This window comes from Amphiprion ocellaris, chromosome 9 (genome assembly GCF_022539595.1).
Source record: "Amphiprion ocellaris isolate individual 3 ecotype Okinawa chromosome 9, ASM2253959v1, whole genome shotgun sequence".
NCBI classification, from domain to species: Eukaryota; Metazoa; Chordata; class Actinopteri; family Pomacentridae; genus Amphiprion; species Amphiprion ocellaris.
In genome coordinates, this window is record NC_072774.1 from 32,016,930 (window position 1) to 32,037,359 (window position 20,430).

The 20,430-nt window shown below is 39.8% G+C and overlaps 1 protein-coding gene across 2 annotated transcripts; it reads left to right on the forward strand.

The window, feature by feature from the left end:
* Positions 1 to 1,004: 1,004 nt before the first annotated feature.
* pomgnt2 (protein O-linked mannose N-acetylglucosaminyltransferase 2 (beta 1,4-)) lies at positions 1,005 to 17,465 on the forward strand. Of its 2 annotated transcripts, XM_055013868.1 has the most exons (3): positions 1,005 to 1,321; positions 13,694 to 15,275; positions 15,372 to 17,465. In XM_055013868.1, the coding sequence occupies exons 2-3, from the start codon at positions 13,785 to 13,787 to the stop codon at positions 15,591 to 15,593; spliced, it is 1,713 nt and encodes a 570-aa protein (XP_054869843.1). In that variant the 5' UTR covers positions 1,005 to 1,321; positions 13,694 to 13,784; the 3' UTR covers positions 15,594 to 17,465. The 2 variants fall into 2 exon arrangements, with proteins under 2 accessions (XP_054869843.1, XP_023133828.2); XM_023278060.3 differs by having other exon boundaries at positions 1,007 to 1,321; positions 13,694 to 17,465.
* Positions 17,466 to 20,430: the final 2,965 nt, after the last annotated feature.

A 20,430-nucleotide genomic window follows, 5' to 3' on the forward strand; every position in this document is an offset into this window, starting at 1 on the left:
TGCTAAACTTTATACCTTACTAAATCTCAACCACATCTATTTTCAAGTTGTAGATATAATACTTCATGAACTATGAGTAAATTATGCATTCAGAATTACATAATACTCTGCCTAAATTATGGCCTCTCTTAAGTGTGTTTGGGAAAGAGAATTAAAGGTTACTCTAATGAATTTTATTTATTGAATTTCCCTTTGGGCATAAATACAGTTCTTGTATTGTATTGTAACGTTCAGGACTGGGAGAAAATGTATGCTCTTGGGTTTCTTGCACTCCCTCAACCAAAGAGTTAAGTTAATGCAGTTCAGAATATTCTATCTGTTATAGACCCCAGCAGATTACAGAGGATTGGTTTGTTAGAATGATGAGATATTATTTTCCATATGTAGTTGACATGCCCACAAATGCTATTTTTTGGATGAAGACTTATAACTACATTGGCGAAGCAAAAAGCCTTATGCTTCAATAATTTTCTGGACTGTTTTGTGCTTGATCAGTCTCAGGTCCTGCTCAGATTGTCCAAAGCACTGAAGGACTGGCCACAGACTGCAGTAATGACTGGAAGAAACTGGGACACCCTTTAAAGATGAACTGATTAGTGGTTGCCTGTAAATGACATATTTTTGTAACCAGCATTGCTCATTAAATTTTATTTCATTCATCAGAATTTATAAATAAGCCAATGAAAGAAAAACACCTTACATTAAAGGACAATGCTATTCAAATATTGGCATAAATACACCAGTATGAATAATCTTCCACTACGTGATAATCTTTAAAAAAAAAAATGGTGGTTTACCTTAAGTACAGTTTATTAAAAGCAATATTTTTACTTCACTGCACTGCTGCTTTTACCTTTAATAGAGTCTTTCACCACTGTGCCAGATAAAAAAAAAAAAAAAAAAAAAGCGAAGATGCGGTGACTATCGGTTGCACATGTGACAATTAGAGAGGTCGAGTGTCATCGCGAGATCTGAGCGCGGGATTTCCCTCAGCGGTAGGTGGAGACTGGACACAGCAGAGTGGAGTCGGTATCCAGGCAGCTGCTCTGTCTCTCCCTGCTTTTCTGACAGCTAGGCTAGCTTGTAAACAACAGCAAAAAGCCCCGGTTGTGTCTCAGAGAATTTAATGACTGAAAACGCTGGTGTTTTTTTTACTACTAGTCTCCGTGTCCGTCGGTATTCTTCTTTTCTTTTCCACTACCTGTCTTTGGTTCCCGTTCAGGAACGACTCTGCAACATACTGAGGCGCTGATGTTGCCTAAATGAGCTAACCTCTCAAGTGTCTTCAAAGACAAAAGCAACATTTTCACCGGCACCTAAGGTAAGAATTATTGTACACATGAAGATTTAATTGGTTTGTTTTGCACAGAATATTGCTGTTGTGTCGGTAAATTTCCTTTAGCTTGACTGTTACAGGGCTTTGCCTCTTCAGGTACAGCTGTGTCTATCAGAGAAGCGTGTCCAGCGGCTACCTCTTAGAAAAGAAGCTACCAGCTGATAAATAGTCGGGATATTTTAATAGGTGTGTGTGTGTGTGTGTGTGTGTGTGTGTGTGTGTGTGTGCGCGCGCGCGCGCGTGTGAGAGTGTGATTGTTTTTAGTTTTTGTTTTTATATATATATATATATATATATATATATATATATATAGATAGATAGATAGATAGATAGATAGATAGATAGATACAGACACAGACACACAGACGCATGTGGTTATCTGTTATGCACAAATTCATTGAATACATTTGTAATATAACTTAAAGATGAACTTGTATTTCTGGAGTCCAAACCTACATTTTGCATGATCATTAATACATTATTTTAATGCATTCTTATACACATTTTCAAACTACCTTAGACATCAATCTATTTCTTAAATTCAGGTGCAGGAAGTAATGAGACAGTCAGTAACAACTGACCTCCAGTAAATGATCATCCAAGGCAAGCATTATTGCCTTCATAACTGTGTTTTCCTTTAGAGAGAAGGGTTAACCATTCATCACACCAATTTCCCTTTGTAGTATTCATTACTCAGTATATTAGTAATAATTACGCTGTGTCTTAAACACTGTACTTAAATTCTCATCAGTAACTCCAATGTTAGAATAATTACTATTATTTGAAGCATTGTGCTTTTCTCTGTAGCATTGTAACTGTATAGTCTCGGGCTAATACGTTTTTGTGTTGACAAGATATCTTCTTGTCCACTTTACATTACAAGTAATGACACAAGACCTGTGAAGGTAAATATAACACAACACTGCTTGTGTTGTGTTTATGGTCCATCAACTCCCAGATGAGATGTTATTTCATGTCCCTGGAGTTTGTAATACTCTCCTGCATGACTCAGATAACATCTACAGTTGTGGCAAACACTGCAGCTGAATATTTCAGTAACATTGATGTGGTTTATTTTAAACCCACTGCCATCCAAATGCTGGCCTTGACCCCCAAATTGGAAAGGACATGTTTGTACAGGCTGTTCAGTCATACAAAGCCATTTTGTGTCCGAGCCTTGTTGTTTTCAATATGCTGGATGTCAGATCTTGATTAACTGCATTTACTGACTGTCAATTTAGGATGTATTAACTGTAGGGTAATGTGATCTTGTCCCACAGCTTGCTGACATTACTATATGCAGTTCTACTTCATATACCTTCATATCCTTTGTTTTTTCTGCCTTCTTTTATGTGTGAAATGAGTGGAGATGTTCAACAGGGTCCTCTGTTACAGCCCCGGAGCTCTCCCCATTACACTGTCACTTTGATCTGCATTTCTGCTCTTGTCTTTGGGAATAATTCAACGCCCTTCTTTGCAACTTTCCACAGAACTGTAGAGTTTGAATTTTCCTCAGTGAATACTCTTGCATTTTTAAGGGTTAACTGATACTCCTATATTTTTAAATTCTCTAACTGGTGAGCAGAATTGACATGCTGGGCTTTTCACAGCAGATATATTTGCCCACAGTATGGAATTTAGTGTTTTGTTAGCAGATTATATATTGGGGTAAATCTCAAAACATACTTAAAGGTGCACATCAACATCTTTGAAAACATATATATACTATACCAGGCATTTTCAGGTGATTTTAGATTGAAAGGCTTGTGATGGAACTGATGTTTATCACTATGTCCATCCTTATTTTTGGGAAATTATGAGTGCACCACAATGAGGTGGAGAATATTACATAGCATATCTTGACAGCCTTGACAAGTGACAGAAAAGAGAGATTTATGCTTTAGTTCACACTGTGTTTTTCAGTTTTACAAAAGAAAAGGATGAAGACTAACTGGCTGGTTCCCAAGACTTGTCTAAGGGAATCATCTAGGACTGTCATCTAGGGCAGATTCACAAATGTGCAGACAGTTGATGGGTCCTTAAATTTATTTTTGGTATTTTTAGTTTGGGTTTTCAGAGAAAAACAATAAAGAGAATAGTCCATTATCTACACACCGCTTAATCCTCATCAGGGTCATGGGGGCTGGAGTCTATCCCAGCTGACGTAGACTCCTAACAGAAAGATCCCAGGCCCAGGCCGGGACATGAACGAGGCATCCTCTAGCTGGAAGGTGATGGTGCTAACCACCCAGTCACTGTGTAGCTGCACTTCAAAAGTAAAGTCATTCTTTACTGACACAAAGCTATTATGAATTTTGAAGGTTATAAATTGGTTATAGTGAGTGAGAAGAGTTGCAAGCTTTTGGGAACCTAAGATTTAGGTTTCTTTCTGACTTAACATTTTATTTGGCCTCCTTATGATGTCAGGGTCAAGGAGAATGTGTTTGACAGAGGTTTCATTCACATAAAAAAACTGTCTATTTGAACACATCTAAAGATTGGAATAACTTGTGGTTCATTTTAACACAAAAAATTCACAGATGTCATAATGCGTGAGACTTTACAGATGTGTGTGGTGCAGCCATGTTTTGCTCAAAACCACAGAACAATATTTTCAATTCAAACCTTTCATAGATATCACATATGTTGTGATAAACTCTGGGGAATTACATATAAACTGATAGAACATGAAGTGCTTCCCCATCATTTTAAGACTTAGCTGCAACATCCAAACATTTTTGCAAAGCACCTATGCCAAATGATCTCAAAAAATATGCTGAGTGTACTTTAGTGAAAGGACATTGTATTAGCTCCAGTATGGGTGGAGTTAGTCTGATATTTGGGAATAATTGTGTCTTAAGTTAAGTCTTTTTGAAAAGAATTCTTAATGTTGCCAGGCTAGTGACTGTTTTCTGTTTATTGTGAGTCATTCAGAGTTGGTCAGTCAAAGTGTTTTGTTAAGGCAGTTTTTTTTTTTCAAGGGTTTCTGATGGCTTCTGTAGGGTGATTTGCTTCAACAGTGACACTGAGTTCATAGCGTTGATCATGAGCTAAAGAAGACAATCTGGAAATGCTAACTGTCAATAAATGTTGCATAGAGATTAATGAGTGATTAAGTCAGTCAGCTGGCTCGTGCCTACACCCACAGAAAGTGACCCGCTGACAGGCGTCAAACTGAGCAAAAGTTTTTGTAAGTAGCTAAGTGCTGTTAGATTGTCAAATGAGTAAAGGAAAATGCATATAGTGTCAAATTTTCAAGGGGAGGTCTTCTCCTCAGCTGAAGCCGTGACGGTGCAAAGCTGCTAGCAGGTGTCCTCACATTAAAATGAAACTATTGCCTTGAGAGGATGTGACATAAATTTTGTTATCTGCTCATGGCTACCTTGGTGCATACACACATCGGACTGTACACATGGACAAACACGAGAAAACATGCCACTGTTTGCAGACAGTAGCAATTATAAACGGAGTTACATGCATGTTCTGGGTCTGCATCTGTTTTGGAATAAGTCTGCCCTTTACAGTAGTGAAGCATCAACAGTGTTCAAGAGTGTCTGTCCTTGCCACCCCATATCCTCCAATCGTTGTGAATTCTCAGGATACCCAAGCCTCCAAAATGGATGGGATCAACAACTTTAGAGCTTGGACATTGGCAGATATCTCCAAGTGTACATCCAGCTTTCATGTTCTATTTATGTCCATTTTCTGGAATATTGCCTGTTGTCCTGGGGCAGCACTGAAGTGCTATACTGCGGTGTTTTTAGAAGATGTCCTTCTCAACTTTGTTCCTTTTTGTTGGTCTGTCACTTACACACACACATTTTGCACATTGTCCACGCCAGCCTCTGTATCTTCTGTGTCCCTGGGGGAGAAGCGACAGCACAATGTAGTATACAGTCTTGGTGTTTTATCTGCTGTATTGCAGAAGGCATAGTAGGTCACTGTTAGCACATGATACAAAGAAACAAGAAAATGTTATGAAGTAGCTGGATATCAATCAGGCAACTAATCAGTCTCAGTTTGAAATAGGCAAGTAGTCAGAAATGTGATGTGTCAAACACAGACCAGAGGTGTTTTCTGACACTCACTTCCAGTCATTATGAAGCAGCCAGCTTTTCACCCCTAGACTGGATGGCATGGCACTGTGTTTATAGAACAGGACAATATGTGTGTGTGTGTGTGTGTGTGTGTGTGTGTGTGTGTGTGTGTGTCTGTGTATGTATGTATGCCTGTCTGTCCAAACGTGTTTGAGAAAGAGATGCAAAGTGAGAGAAAGGGTATGAGACTTGTCTTTGTACAGCCAGATAATGGCTGCTGGGCCATTAATTCTCCCTAGTGCCACAGTGAGCTCCAAGCAGCTTGATCCAACCTGACAGGCCACATTTAGTCCAGGAATAAAGATGACAACGAATAAGGACACGGCATCACGGCCAGAGGAGCTAAGCAATCAAGTGGCCGAAGGGAAAGAAAAACAGGTTGAGGGGAAAAGAAAAGGAACTAAAGTGATACAGGCTTTGTTCTTCTTTTCTTATTTAACATTTTTTTTCAAGAGATATTTAAGGAACTCGGAGTGGTTTAAAAGGAGAAAGAAATGGGCGAAGAAATCTAGAGAAAGAAAGAAGGTTAACTCCAAAGAGGGAGGGATGGTGAGCTGCAAGGAATGATGAACACCTGGGACCCACTGAGCAGCTACAGTGCAGGGCCACTGCCGCCACTTCTCTCCCACAGGCTCCTTGGCTTTGGCTTTCTAGTGTTCTCATTAAAATGCATTAGACTTTCCAGGCTGCCCTGTGCTGCTTTCCACCACATCATCGGGGTGCTTATCATCTCCAGAGCAAACAGATATGCTAACCCAGTAACACTGGGGAAGCCGGAGCTTCAGTGTCAGCATCGAAGGCAGCGCTGAGAGAGCAGTGACTGACAGACAGTTTATGAGGGGGTGTGGTGGTCTTGAAGGGATATTATTTAAGATGAGGAACGAAATGTTCAAGAAGATATGACAGTTACAAATCAGTGGACTTGATGTTTGAAGGGAAGCTACACTCAAGAGAACTGTACTCTAATGCTTATGTCAACATTTGGCTATTGCTGGACAAATAATATTTATTTCATTTTGGAGGTGAAAAGAAGTACATAAAACCTGGCAGCAAGCTTCCAAAAGCTCCAGTTTGTGTTTCTGTAAAAACACTGATGGTACAGTTTGAGGTCTGCTTTAAACATGGTTCCTATATTCACTTTCACTTAATTTAATTTAATTGAATTAGTGGATTGCACTTATATCCAGAATTTGTTAATATTTAGTGGAATCTATTTTTCCCTCTGTCTGTGCAGTGTTTCCTGTGCCACTGGCTCCCACACTGCCCCAAAGCACAATATTTCCACCACCGTGCTTAACTGTTAACTTCATCAAATGTTTCCTTCCTTTTTTTCTTCAAACATACCTTTGTGATTATGGCCAGTGAGCTCTGTTTGCACTTGTTTCTAATATCCATATCCAACTCTCTTAATACGTCCATGGGTCACAGCTCAGCAGCCATCCTAGTGAATCTCCAGCTTTTAGTCTCTAGAATCAAGACTCAAAACTTGGTTAACTTTTTGAGTCAAAGGAACCCAGTAGCACTGGTTTGTACTCTTGTCTGGAACTACATGCAACTATAGACTACACTGACAGGAGTAGATGTCTTATGAAAGCAGCACTGTGAAGTATTACTAATGATGCAGTAGGATGGTGACAGCCTGTAACTTAGCATCAAGCCAACAAGAGATAGATTTTATGCAGTGGACAAGGTTGTTGGCTTCACTGTTGACTTGTTTTAATTTACTTCCAGCATTCATTTGCAATATTCCATACCTCAAGCAGAAAGTCAGCTGGGCATGTTTAAACTTTTTTTCAATTTAGACCAAAAATAGCTGTATTATACTTTGTTTTACTTGAGGATTAAGGCTCTTCAAAACATTGAACGCACTTATATGTATACACACAAATGCAGTTGTGTAGCTATAATTTGAGAGGACATAAAGCTGATTTACATTCATTTCGAGGGGATTTACTCAACTCAGACTTCACCATGACTACTATTTGCCTAACCCTAAGCCTTACCCTAACCTTAAATTGTCTTCACCCTAAAGTTTAGTAATTTACATCACAGACTTGTTTTTTTTCTCCCTAAACAAGACATGTCCGCATAATGTGACTGCGTAAACAGATTTAGGACCCACAACATGAGTAATACCTGGATCACACACACACATACACGAACAAACAGCCACTATTTTTGTACAAAATCATGTCTTACTTGGAAAAGATATTTTTTACATCCATGCATGAATCTATGTTATTTCATGGATACTTTCAGGCAGCTTGAAAAGTATTATACATGTAGGCAGACTGCCTCAAGGTTTATTGGGTAGAGAAATCCAACTGCGTAAGTGCTGATGTACAAAATGGTTTTGTAACTCGCCTGGTAGTCTATGTGGTGGGTTTCAGCTCAACTAACATGTAAGGCACAGTGGTGTGCAGTGGAGTGTGTCAGCTCTGTTTTTGAATTTTTATTTGAATGTTAAGAAAATGAGTGTCAAAAGTAGTGCATAATTTTATCATAATAAAATCAGCCTTTGACTACCCCCTACTCTTCCATTTATTAAATCGCTTGTAATCATTTACAGGTTGGAAAGTGATAGTCGTTGCAAAGGCAAATGTTGATGTAACTGGGCTAGCACGGACCCCAGAGCTGTGTTGTTACAGGCTCACACAGCAGTTGTTACGTTAGAACTGAGGCTGCTCTGCTTCTAGAAATACTAGATCTGCTTCCTGACTTCTTAATTTTAGCACAGAAGTGTCCATCATTCAGCAAGGTTTTAGTACTTCAATCAAGGATGTTTTTAAAACTCTATTAATTAATGTTTTCACATTAATAATAAATCAGATGACTGCAAGTAATGTCAAAATGGTTGCTCATAGTGATGATTACAGTCTTTTTCAGCCCGACAGCTTTGGTTTTAAGGGAGCATTTAATATCTTGTTTAATTTCATTGCTTTCAGTGACTCTGCATCCAGTTTACTGATAAAACAGCTGGAGTTGGTGAATTCAAGGTCAATAAAGTATCGTGTCTAGCAGTCAAACTTATAAGGGGATGGCATGTCTGTATCATGTGTCTTTTAGTAGCTCTTAAGCTTCTTGTGTTTTGTGTCAGCTTGGGATGCACAGTACGTGTTGTCACCATCATCATAGGTATTGGATGATAAAGGCTTTGAAATGAAATATTAGGCTGTAAATTAATGCTATGGCAGGTTTTAAATCTAACTTTAATTTGTGAACTCATCGTCATGTTCTAGAAACCAGTTTAAGATGATTTGAGCTTTGTGGCATGGAGCATTATCCTGCTGGATGTAGCATCAGAAGATGGTCACTGTGGTCATAAAGGGATAGACATGGTTAGCAACAATCCTCAGGTAGGCTGTGGTGTTTAAATGATGCTCAGTTGGTACTAAGGGCCCAAAGTGTGCCAAGAAAATATCCCCCACACCATTACACCACCAGCAGCCTGAACCGTTGATACAAGGCAGGATGGTTCCATGCTTTCATGCTGTTTACACCAAATACTTTACACTACCCTAGAGATAGTTATGCGTGAAAATCTCAGTAGATCAGTAGTTTGTGAAATACTCAGACCAGCCTGCATCTTCTGTGTCAGTTTTCTAACTTTCCTACTAGCCTATACAGTGGGTTTCAGCTCTAATAATGTGTACGGCACAGTGATGTGCAATGTGCATTTCTGGTGTCAGCTTTGGGCTGTTTTTAGTTCAAATTTCCCCTTTCTTACACACTTTTCTATGTGCACACAATATAGATTTGTTAAAAGCACTTTCAATCTCTAGAACCTTTTTCATCAGAGACTCTTCATTTACTAGTCTTCAACTGTTATTTTACTGTGTCTCATATGTATTTCAAATTATTTAAACATAGTAGCAGAAGAGACTTGGAATAGACAGATATACAGTGCTTTAAGACTCAGATTGGGATCGGGACCAAAAAACTTGTTTGGAGCATCATGGCTAGAATTGACCTGGCTTATGTGTCTTCATGAAGAGGGTTTTAGTAGCTGTCTATGTTCAGACATTTGTCAGCAGCACAAGGAAGGATTAATCATGATTTGTTGACATGGGCTGCAGTGTCTTTTGCCAGTAATATACTTTAGAATACGTGTTGCTGTGTTACAGTAGTTAGGAATTATTGATTTGGAAAAGAGGGAAATCTGATTTACCTCTTGCTTGTGAACATGAGTTTTACAGTAACCAGGTAAACAACTCTTCTGATTTCCTGCCTTAACCCAATTTCTCTAAATAACTGGATTTCTTCTCAGTGTGTTAAGGTAATGAGAGAGTATGAGCATGTTGGCAAATGACCAACATCTAACACGCAAGAGATAATAAACATTACTGACTTCCTTTCAGTGGAATCCTATTATGATGATATGATTAAACTAGAATTAAATCTAAAAAAAACCTGAGTATTAAAGTATATTTTGATAGGTTCACAGTTTTTGAAGTCTGTCCTAAAGTTTCATGTTAATTGTAATTAAATGCAATATAACTGTGACTGTAATCATTCCTCTTGCATACTGCTGGATTCTGAAAGTATACAGACTGTGTCACTTTTTGGTCAATTTATTGTGTTTATCAAAAACTAAAGCCTTTAGACTCTTACTTCACTACAATGTAGAAACACCTTTGCCAGTAGTTACGGCATTTGTCTTTATGGGACACTAAGTGATGAAAGCCGGGCCATGAATAGGGTCTGTAAATGCATCATATGTCACATGTATGTGTATTGAACCTGGAAGAAAATTAAGCATTTTAAAATATATATATATATATATATATATATATATATATATATATATATATATATATATATATATATATATATATATATATATATAATTAATTTATTATTTAATTTATTAAGATAATTTACAGTTAAATAATGTATCTAATGTAATTTTATAGAAAGACCCTTAATACTTACATTTACTTGGCTTATAGATGTGGCTTGGATGGAAATTTTACAGTGGTGTGACTTGAAAGTCATACCAGGGTAAATGACAAGAATGTTCAAGATTATATTTGTCACCTAATATATACATATTCTCCATTTCAGCTTATCGCCAACCGCTGGGTTTAGAAAACCATGAGTACCATTGGTCTGAAGTCTGTGTGAAGTGACTGTTCTCCTCTAGTTAACCTTTGGGAAATGCCATATACATGGTTTTAATGCGTACACATTTTTTATACATGTGGCCCCAGGGGTCAGAATTAGTGGATTATTTAACAGTGTATACACTCGGCAATAGAATATGAATATGAAATCATTCCCTTACATTAACACTGAGGAATTGAGTCTCCACTCATTTTTAATAATATTTAGAACGGTTGTGACCTTTTCTCTAATTTGAACATTCTTATTCTCGGGCTGTATCTTAGCTCGCTCCATCACACTGCTGAGGAGATACAAAAGCTCCTTGTCTTCAAGGTCACTTTAAATTCCTACATGTACACGCACAGATATCAGATTTTGAAAAGTGCCCTGTTGTTTTAGGTTTCCTTTAGCTACATAACCTGGCCAGATCCAGAACGCAGCTGTCCAGGTCCTTGTTTGCCGCCTGTAACACGTGGCGATGCAAATGAGGGCGTTTTGTGCGTGCTGTGGTGCCTTGCAGTGCCTTTGACATTTCGAAGCTTTCGGTTTCTTGGCTCGTGCAAATTGCAGAGGGCATTCACATCCGTCCCTGTGGGAGCCTGTGTGCAGTGAGTGGGATTAAGCAGGACTGCTGGCTCTGTGAGCCTTGCACCACCCTTGTCCTTGTGGAGTGAAGGAGCATGCAGGCTGCCTGCCTAATGTTAGCCTCACAAGCAGCCTCCTCTTCACACTTCATTTCACTTTATTTTGGCTGCTGCGTCAGCATCAAGACGAATACTACAGTATAGAGTGTCTGTGTTGCTTCCATTCACATCCACTCTGCTTCACTGACATTTGTCAGAGGAAATATCTTTAAGCTCTTTTATCAGCTCATTATGTAGGAAGAGATTTTTTTTAGAAGGAAACAAAGACATCTTTTTTTTGGTTGTCTTTATGACCTGCATTGCTTTCTCTTTTGACTTTAGTGTATCTGTTTGCATATAAACAGTAGATTTTGTCCTTGTGTTTGCATTTGCTCCCTATCCATATTCACTTTCTTTCTCTTGATCATTTGGCTCATTCAACCACACATGCTCTCTGAAAAAGCAAGATTGTATTTCACCAGTAACTCATGTGTGTGTCCTATCTGACGAACAGCGTTTTTTACAGGAAGGTCAACAGTGAGGGGCTCTCAGGGTCAGGTGCTTGTCTATAGATTTTTGCTTTTAGGCATCCTTCTGTCAAGGATGCAGTTCAGGTTGGGTGCCCAGATAGCTCAGCTGGTTGAGTGGGCTGTAGTCCCTATTTACAGATCGCCCGGCGGTCATGGGTTCGAATCCAGCTCATGGCCATTTACTGCATGTCACTCTGCCACTCCTCTACCCACATTTCCTGTCTCTCTCTCCACTGTCCTGTATAATAAAGGGAAATAGGCAAAAAAAAAAAAAAAACACTTCAAAAATGACTTAATTTAATAATAAAAAAATGCAATTCAGGCTAAGACTTTGTACCTGTGTTTTTCTGTACCTTTCTGTGCACAAAACACCTAATCTGAAAAGGAAATCAAAAGCACCCGCCATCTCTCTGACTGTTCCAACAGTTGGAAAAGTCTCAGATTCTGAGGATTTGCTGCTCCTCTGTTTAAACTTAAAGTGAATATTTGAACAAAACAAAATATTTAAGAACCTCGCTTTGGACTAACTTTTTTTTTTTTTTTTTTTTTAAACAGTTTCCGTCACTGACAATTTAGGAACCAATTGTTTAACTAGATGCACAGCAACCAATTTCACCTTCAAACCCTATAAAAGCCTTCACTGAATGTAGTAGACTTTCAGTAAAGGCTGCTTAAGCACTTCGATTTAAAAAGAAATTCACATATTAGATGTGAAGAAAGGCATGTAAGATATTCATTGAATCCCCACTCTTCTGTCTTTTCTGTACATTGCTGCATTTTGAACTGTCCATACTGTGCTTATGTGTTTTATTTCAGTTTGATCACAGTTTTACCCTGCTGTCAGTGACATATTGTACTTGCATGGATGTCAGAAATAGCCTAGGGACTCTGTTCAGCTCCTGCAGAGCAGAGACGGCACACAATAAAATGGAGGAAGAACAGAAAGAGCATGACAATGTGCACATTGTGTAAGACAGCAACCAGAACAAAATGATACAATGTATTGGATAAAGGGGAGTATTATAAAAAAGGTTGGAGCAGTAAGAGAAATATTTGAGATATGGATGATTACTGACCTAGGAAAGAGACAATAAAGACTTTCCCAACATTTCTTCAGGCTAGCCTTGTGTCATTGTGGCACTTTGCTTGAATAGGTACAGTGTGAGTGTGTGTGCTCACCTAGGCTGTTGTCTTAGTTTAGTTTGACCTGATTTAGTTTACTTTCTGTTAGAAGACCACTTCCAGAGAGTGGAAGAGTAGCTCTCTAAATCCCATTTTGTCACATGCTGGATGTGGTACCAAAGCACAGCTTTGACTTCACCGCTCTCCTTCCTTCTGTCGGTGTATGTAGATATATGCATGGATTTTTACAAATAAGAAATGACATGGCAGATAATTGCTTAATGTGAAAACCTTTGGTGTAAGTTAGTTAAACTCACCTTCAAAAAAGGACTGATGCCTGCAGACACGAGGCAACTAGCATGCTAAATTTAGCATGCTAGTTGCCTCGTGTCTGCAGGCAGCTGCTGGCCATTAGCGGTTGGTTTGATTTTGAGTTGCTCAATGACTCACTTGTTCTCTCAGTATGCAGATGAGAAGAGTTGAGAGCAATACTCTTGTTCTTTTTTCTGTGCCTCCTCACAGTGTAATTTGTTTTGACATATCCAAGGAGGGTGACGGGGATATAAGGTTAAGAAATGTCTCATTTGTTCGCCAAGGTAAACAGCCACTATCCCCCAAAGTGAGAGCTCAAACCTGCTCTGATGAATCATTGTATTGCTTACATAAAGAAGTGCACTGCAGTGTTATAGGTCAAACTATTGATTTCTTAATAATATCAGTGCTGTTAATATCTCTTGCATTGATAGTTTGTTAATTACTTTGCGGTAACCATGACCTTTTCTTGTATTTGTGAATTGGGTTCATGATTAAATTCTTTTTTAACTTATGTCCTTTTTTTCCCATCCCTTTCTATGCTTTCTCCTCATCTACCCTGTCTTGAAGTCGTTGCCAGGCAGCGGATGTCTCGTCGCTTCCCTCTGAGGTCAGAGGCCAGCTGGAGTTGGGAGGTGGGTCCTCAGCAGCAGCAGCAGTAATGCGGGCTTCCGTGGCAGGCTGCAGGATGAGCGTGGGTGCGCTCCTTAACGGACTGCTGGTCTCTGTGGTCGCAGCTCTGCTTTGGAAGTACTCCAAGCTGAGCGAGCATGCTACCCTGCTGGAGGAAGAGCTGCATATGACACAGCAGTCACAGGAGGTCTCACAGGCTCGCATCGACTACCATGTAGCCCTGCAGGCTCTCCAGGAACACGGCACCCGCATGGTCTGCAGCGGCAAGATGCACACTGACCGCATCTGCCGCTTTGACTACCTCTGCTACTGTTCTGAGGCAGAAGAGTTTGTATTCTTCCACTCCAATTCCTCTGTCATGCTGCCTAACTTGGGGTCTAGGCGCTTCCAACCCGCCTTGCTTGACTTGTCCTCAGTAGAGGATCACAATACCCAATACTTTAACTTTTTAGAGCTTCCAGCTGCTGCTTTAAAGTTTATGCCCAAGCCTGTGTTTGTACCAGATGTGACGTTGATCCTAAACCGGTTTAATCCCGATAACCTAATGCATGTATTCCATGATGACTTACTCCCAGCCTTCTATACCATGCAGCAGTATTCAGATTTGAATGATGAGGCTCGTCTTGTGTTCATGGAGGGCTGGGGTGAAGGTCCACACTTTGACCTTTATCGACTTCTCAGTAGCAAGCAGCCGTTACTCAAAGAACAGCTGAGGAACTTTGGAAAACTAATGTGTTTCACTAAATCTTATGTTGGCCTGTCCAAAATGACTACCTGGTACCAGTATGGGTTTGTTCAGCCACAGGGTCCAAAAGCTAACATCTTGGTCTCAGGGAATGAGATCAGGCAGTTTGCTAGGGCTCTGATGGAGAAAATGAACATCACAAAGGTGGATGAACCAGAGAGGGATGGAGGGAGCGCTGAAGATGAGAAAGAGAAAGAGAAGAAGGATGAATACATTGTTGTGTTTAGTCGTTCAACAACAAGGCTGATACTGAATGAAGCAGAGCTAATCATGGCACTGGCCCAGGAGTTTGAAATGAGAGTGGTTACAGTGTCCTTAGAGGAACAATCTTTCCCCAGTATCGTCCAGGTGATCAGCGGTGCTTCCATGTTAGTCAGCATGCACGGAGCTCAGCTTATCACCTCGCTCTTTCTCCCCAGAGGAGCTGTTGTGGTGGAGTTGTTCCCTTTTGCTGTGAATCCAGAGCAGTACACGCCATATAAAACCCTTGCGTCTCTTCCAGGCATGGACCTTCACTATGTCTCCTGGAGGAACATGAAGGAAGAGAACACTGTGACCCACCCAGACAGACCCTGGGAGCAAGGCGGCATCGCTCACTTAGAAAAAGACGAGCAGGTACGAATCCTGGCAAGTAAGGACGTCCCCAGACACCTGTGCTGCCGCAACCCAGAGTGGCTCTTTCGGATCTATCAGGACACTTTGGTGGACATCCCATCTTTCCTGGAAGTCCTCAAAGAAGCCATGAAGGCCAGGCCCAACTTGAAGAAGACCAAGGTAACCAGTACAGTCCACCCAGGCCGGGTCAGAGACCCTCAGTGTCAGACTTCAGTACAAACCTCTAATGAGGCAAAACTTACCGTCTCTTGGCAGATCCCATGGAATCTGAAATACCTAAAGGTGAGAGAGGTGAAGTATGAGGTGTGGATCCAGGAGCAAGGAGAGAACACCTACATGCCTTACATCCTTCCCCAGCAGAACTACACTTTTTCAGAGAACATTAAGCCCTTCACCACCTACCTGGTGTGGGTTAGGTGTATCTTCAGTAAGAACCTCCTGGGTCCCTTTGCAGATGTTCTTATGTGCAGGACCTAGTACGGAAACAAGGCCAGTCTGGTGCTGTGCAGTTTTACACAAAAACAGAGTAATGCTTGTTCCAGACAATCAGATTGGAACAGGGAGCTGGTTGCTCCCAGTTTTTCCAGTAGGGGTTAGCAAATGTCAAAAGGCTTGTTTCTACAGGTCAGGAACAGGCTGTTGAGCTCTTGCACAGTGATGTTTCCGTGCCCAGCACAAAGTGTGCAGTACCTTCTGGGTGAATTACTAAAGACTTGAACCACAGGGTCAGAACTCAATGGCAACAGTTACTGAGGAATGGAAAGTATTTTTTCTGTATTTATGAAAGAAAGAAAGTGCTAAACCATGTCCCTACTGATATACCAGAACTGAAATGAGCAGATTTATTTATGTGAAAAATAATATATAATCTTTTTTTTAGTATTAGTCAAAACGCTGGTTCTTTACCTTTTACAGTATGCAATGTAGCTTTTCTGTGGTGAGCAGGAGAAATTTTAGAACAGCAGGATTTTTTATGTTTTCTGACTTGTCCAATGTCTAGTGTGTGCGTGTGTGTGTGTGTGTGCGATACCTCTGTGGCTTAGTTTACCTACGGATTGTTAGATTCCACACACCGTTAATTACGGAACCTAGCCAAAACCAAAGCAGCTTTTCCCATATAATTTTCAGCAAATTATTACTCATGCCATATTAAATTCTTGTGTTATAGATTTCTCATACGTGCCGTGTTTGCTAAGAACTATAAAACATTTAAAAATATTGTCCAGCATCAAGCAACATTTTTCATAATTTACTGTTCATGAAGTAATGTGTGTTTTTGACCCTTAGAGCTAAGATATGCGGTATTACAGAACACTTTGGATCATTTAATATCTTTTAGGTTGCTCCTTCATGTGTTATATTTATAGCACTGCAAGTCCTCGGCCACAAATAATTTGTCTGTTTTTGCGCAGAAATGGATGATTTTTTTCCTTATTGGCACTAATTACAACTGTAATAATGCAAATGTCCTGTGAAGTGTATATTTTTTACACCAGGCTGTAATTAGCGTTAAGCAGTTTCCCTCCTGTACCCAGCAGTAGGCTGCTGGACAGTCTGATTTCACTGCCTTGTGTGAAAAGCATTTTCATTAAGATAACAAGGTATTTTGCAGCTTAGGATTTCACTGTGTTGTGTAAAACTCTGTTAATTAAGATTAAATCCCCAGTGATGTGTCTTTTTACTTTCTTTCCTCAAAGGTTTTCTAGCTGGTCTGAAAAAGTCAAATGTTGAATTTTAGAGGGAAACAGCAGACCTCCAAAGCTGCCTGTTAAAGTTGTTTCAATGTCATTTGCAAAAGAAATGCAATTTATGGGTAGTGAGACGTCAGAAATGTGCTTATGTTTTAACCCCTTGGATTGCAGATGGTAGTAAGTATGTGCTAGCAGTGATGTAGCTAGAGATGGTTTATGGAATGGCACAAGTTAAACCAAACACTGCCACTAACATATTGTGTTGTATTGTGCCATTGTTGAGATGATGTCATGCCATTTTTCTTTTCTGTCTTTTCCTTTTACCTGCTATCTCTCTCTCTCTCTGTCTCTCTAACCTTCCTCATTTTCTCCCCATTTTCTAAAGTTCTTAAATGCAGTTTGTTCCAGTGCATGTCTAAAAGATTATGTTATGCCATTGTTACGCGTGCAGGATGTGATGGATTAGATTTCCTTGCAGGGATTATTAAAATGATTTTGATTCTGACATGTCTGTGTTTATATTGTCGGTTAGATTTCTGTGTGCCCCTGCTCAACTTCTGTATGTGCTGAGTGAAGCGAGACTCTGTTTTCTACATTAGCAAAGAGCTGGAGTTTCTTTTTCAGTAACTGTGATTTGAATAAAGAAGCTTATTTCTTACCGTGTCTGTTTTCTTTCAGCTGTACTGTTAATAATATTAAAGCAGTGCTTAACCGAAGATCATGAAAAGCAAAGGCTGAAGAAAGAAATGTTCAAATAAGTGAATGAATAAATAAGCTCATTACCTTTTATCTAAGCACCAAACTTCTCTTGGAATTTCATTGTGTACCATTGTGTTGTAGAAGACATTGATAGCCAATTTAATACAGTAGTTTGCATTTTCTCACTTGGCAAAGGTTAAAGTGTATCTATTCCATCTTAAGGTGGCAGCCCAAGTAGACATTGCCAGGAATGTAATTACTAATCTTTTGTCTCAGTTTAGAAAACCTAATGCAGTAGTTCAGCATTTTAGGAAGATGTGATGATTTTTTGAGATCCAGAAGTGACAATGTTTGGATGAGATGGTGAATCTGAATGAGAACATGAGGAGACACTCACACGTACCCATGTGGTAGTGATGTCCTAAATCATTCCCCGCTTTATCGTTCATTTGACTCTCAGTGAGACTGTAATTTACAAAATGAACATAAAAATATATTTATTCAGAAAATATAGGGGTCCCTTTCCCATATCTTTCTATACAATCAGACTTACTTACATAAGCAGTTATATCAACCAAAAAAATTGAAATGTTAATGTTACATTTACCACTTGGACGTCTGCTGAAATAGAGTTTTAAGACCATTATTTCAAGTCTCTGGTTCGATGTTTCTATTTATTGCTTTTCAATAAATGGTCTGAATCAATTATGAGATCCAGTTGTATTACAGTATGGAACATGATTTGTTTAAAATTTGTAAGGTCTTTACCTTCACCTATGAGAGGGCATGTGTTGTGAACTAACACTATGTTAACAAGAAAAGCACTCAGAGGGCAGTACTCCGCCAAGGCCGCTCAGTCGTTTCATTTCCGACAGATAAGTCTGCAGCAGTGGATTTGTAGTAGGATCGCAATCATGTGATCATCAGCAGTCAGCTGATGTAGTGTTCACTTGTTGTCATAGTTACAGTGATGCCGTGCCGCTGTCTCACAATGATACAGAAGTCTTTAACAAATCCATGGATCCAGACTTTAAGCCACATCACTGCCAAAATCTAATCACTAGGTCCTTGTGCCATTTCTGACCTTCCCCTTAAAATTTCATCCAATTCCGTTATTGAGTAATCTTGCTCTCAGACAGACAAATGTACACCAATTGTCACATAACTCCATGGCATTCCTTGACGAAGTAATAAAATTGAACTGAAAACTGCACCATGAGATGAACATAGTCTCACCTCCTAATTTTAGCCCTTAAACAGAATATAGCTTTACTGTCATCTGTAACACCTTCCTGCAGGGAAATTTTCTTTTTTTCTATTGTGCACACAAAGGTCAGTGGTCAGTCACCTGCATGGTAGCTTCTGGCATTCCAGTGTATTGCCCAAGAACACTTCTGCAGTGCAGATCCTTGTTGATGTATGATTTTAGCCCGTTAGAGCAAAGCAAATGAGCTGACCACTCCTATCCTACGGTTTCATATATTACAAGTGGAGGGGAGCAACAGGCTCCTACAGTGTGAGTAAAACCGTTTCAATTATCGTCACCATTTAATAATTAATTTTGCTAAACCACTTATTCTGTTGCTGTGGGCTCGAGCCAATCCCAGCATGCATCTGGCAGAATGCAGGGAGAAATCAGAACTGCTTGCCAGTGCTTTTGTGAGACTAACCGCAGTCCACAGTCCAGCTCATTTACTGAACGCAGTTAGACAGTGGATGGAAATGCAAACTTCAAACACAGAACACCAGCAGACTTGGAGCTGGCAATCACACCTATGTTGTATGCAATAGAATTCTTTGTAGTAGTTCTTGTATTATTTTTGTGGTTTTGGCTATTGGCTATTCAACGAGGTAAACACACAAGCAGTCACACAATTGTAATGCTTTTTTCCACATTATCTAAGCCATGTTCCTTGGTGGAAAGTCTAAACTATAGCAAATAATTCCTCTTTGCACAGGAAAATGTGTGTGTTTGGTGTAACATGGAAGTAGTCCACAGTGAGCATAGCTCAATTTTAAAATGCTGCTTTGGTGCAAAAATGACGCGTCCACATAGAGGGCAGACAAGAAAGCCTTCCTCACAAAAGCAGTAAACAAGAAATGGTATACTATTTTGCGTGCATTGTTTATTTGAGGAAATAACAATTTGAATGAGAGGAGCATCTGAGTCATGGCTGCATGGAAGAATAACTCGTCAGTCTGTGTTGGGGCTAGGCTGGGAACCAAAGTGCAGAAACACAGACACAGGCCAGGCAGAGTGCAGCTAAGTAAATGTATTAACACAATGAATATTAAAAGCTGAACAGAGAGTCTTCGGAGAGTTGAGGCTGAGCTGTAAGGAGACAGCAGAAGCCGGGTTCAGGCAGGAAAACATAAGTGAGGCTTGGATTAGAGAGCAAACAGCAGGCTAAGTCAGGAGCAGGAGGCTGGTGATTTAGGCCAGGCTCACACATTAGTTATGGGCTGATTTTGGAAGGGAAATCTGTTATTTGTTTGACCCAGCGTTTGGCTGCCATTATCTGGTCATATGAGGGTTGTACAGATCCAGCCTTAACTCTCCTAAGCTACTCACAGACTCATTTGGGTCACCCCAAGTAACATCAAACATATTTGATATTTAGGAGTGACGATGGGAATGGGGATAAAGATCATGGAACAATCAATGCTAAACTTCATAGGCCATCAAACTAACCTCAGCTACAGATATTAAAACTGATTCTCTCCTCCATTCCCAATCAAGAATAAACAGTTCCCAAGTATTTTCCCACCTAGGTTTCTGTTTTTTTATTTGTTTGCTTGCTTGTTTGTGTGTTCGCTCTCACTGTACAGTATCATTTATGTTAAAGCAAGTTGTTGCAACACAATTTTCACTGTGTGACCCCATGAGACCATGTGAGGTGTGTATTGCTCACCTCCAGTCTTGT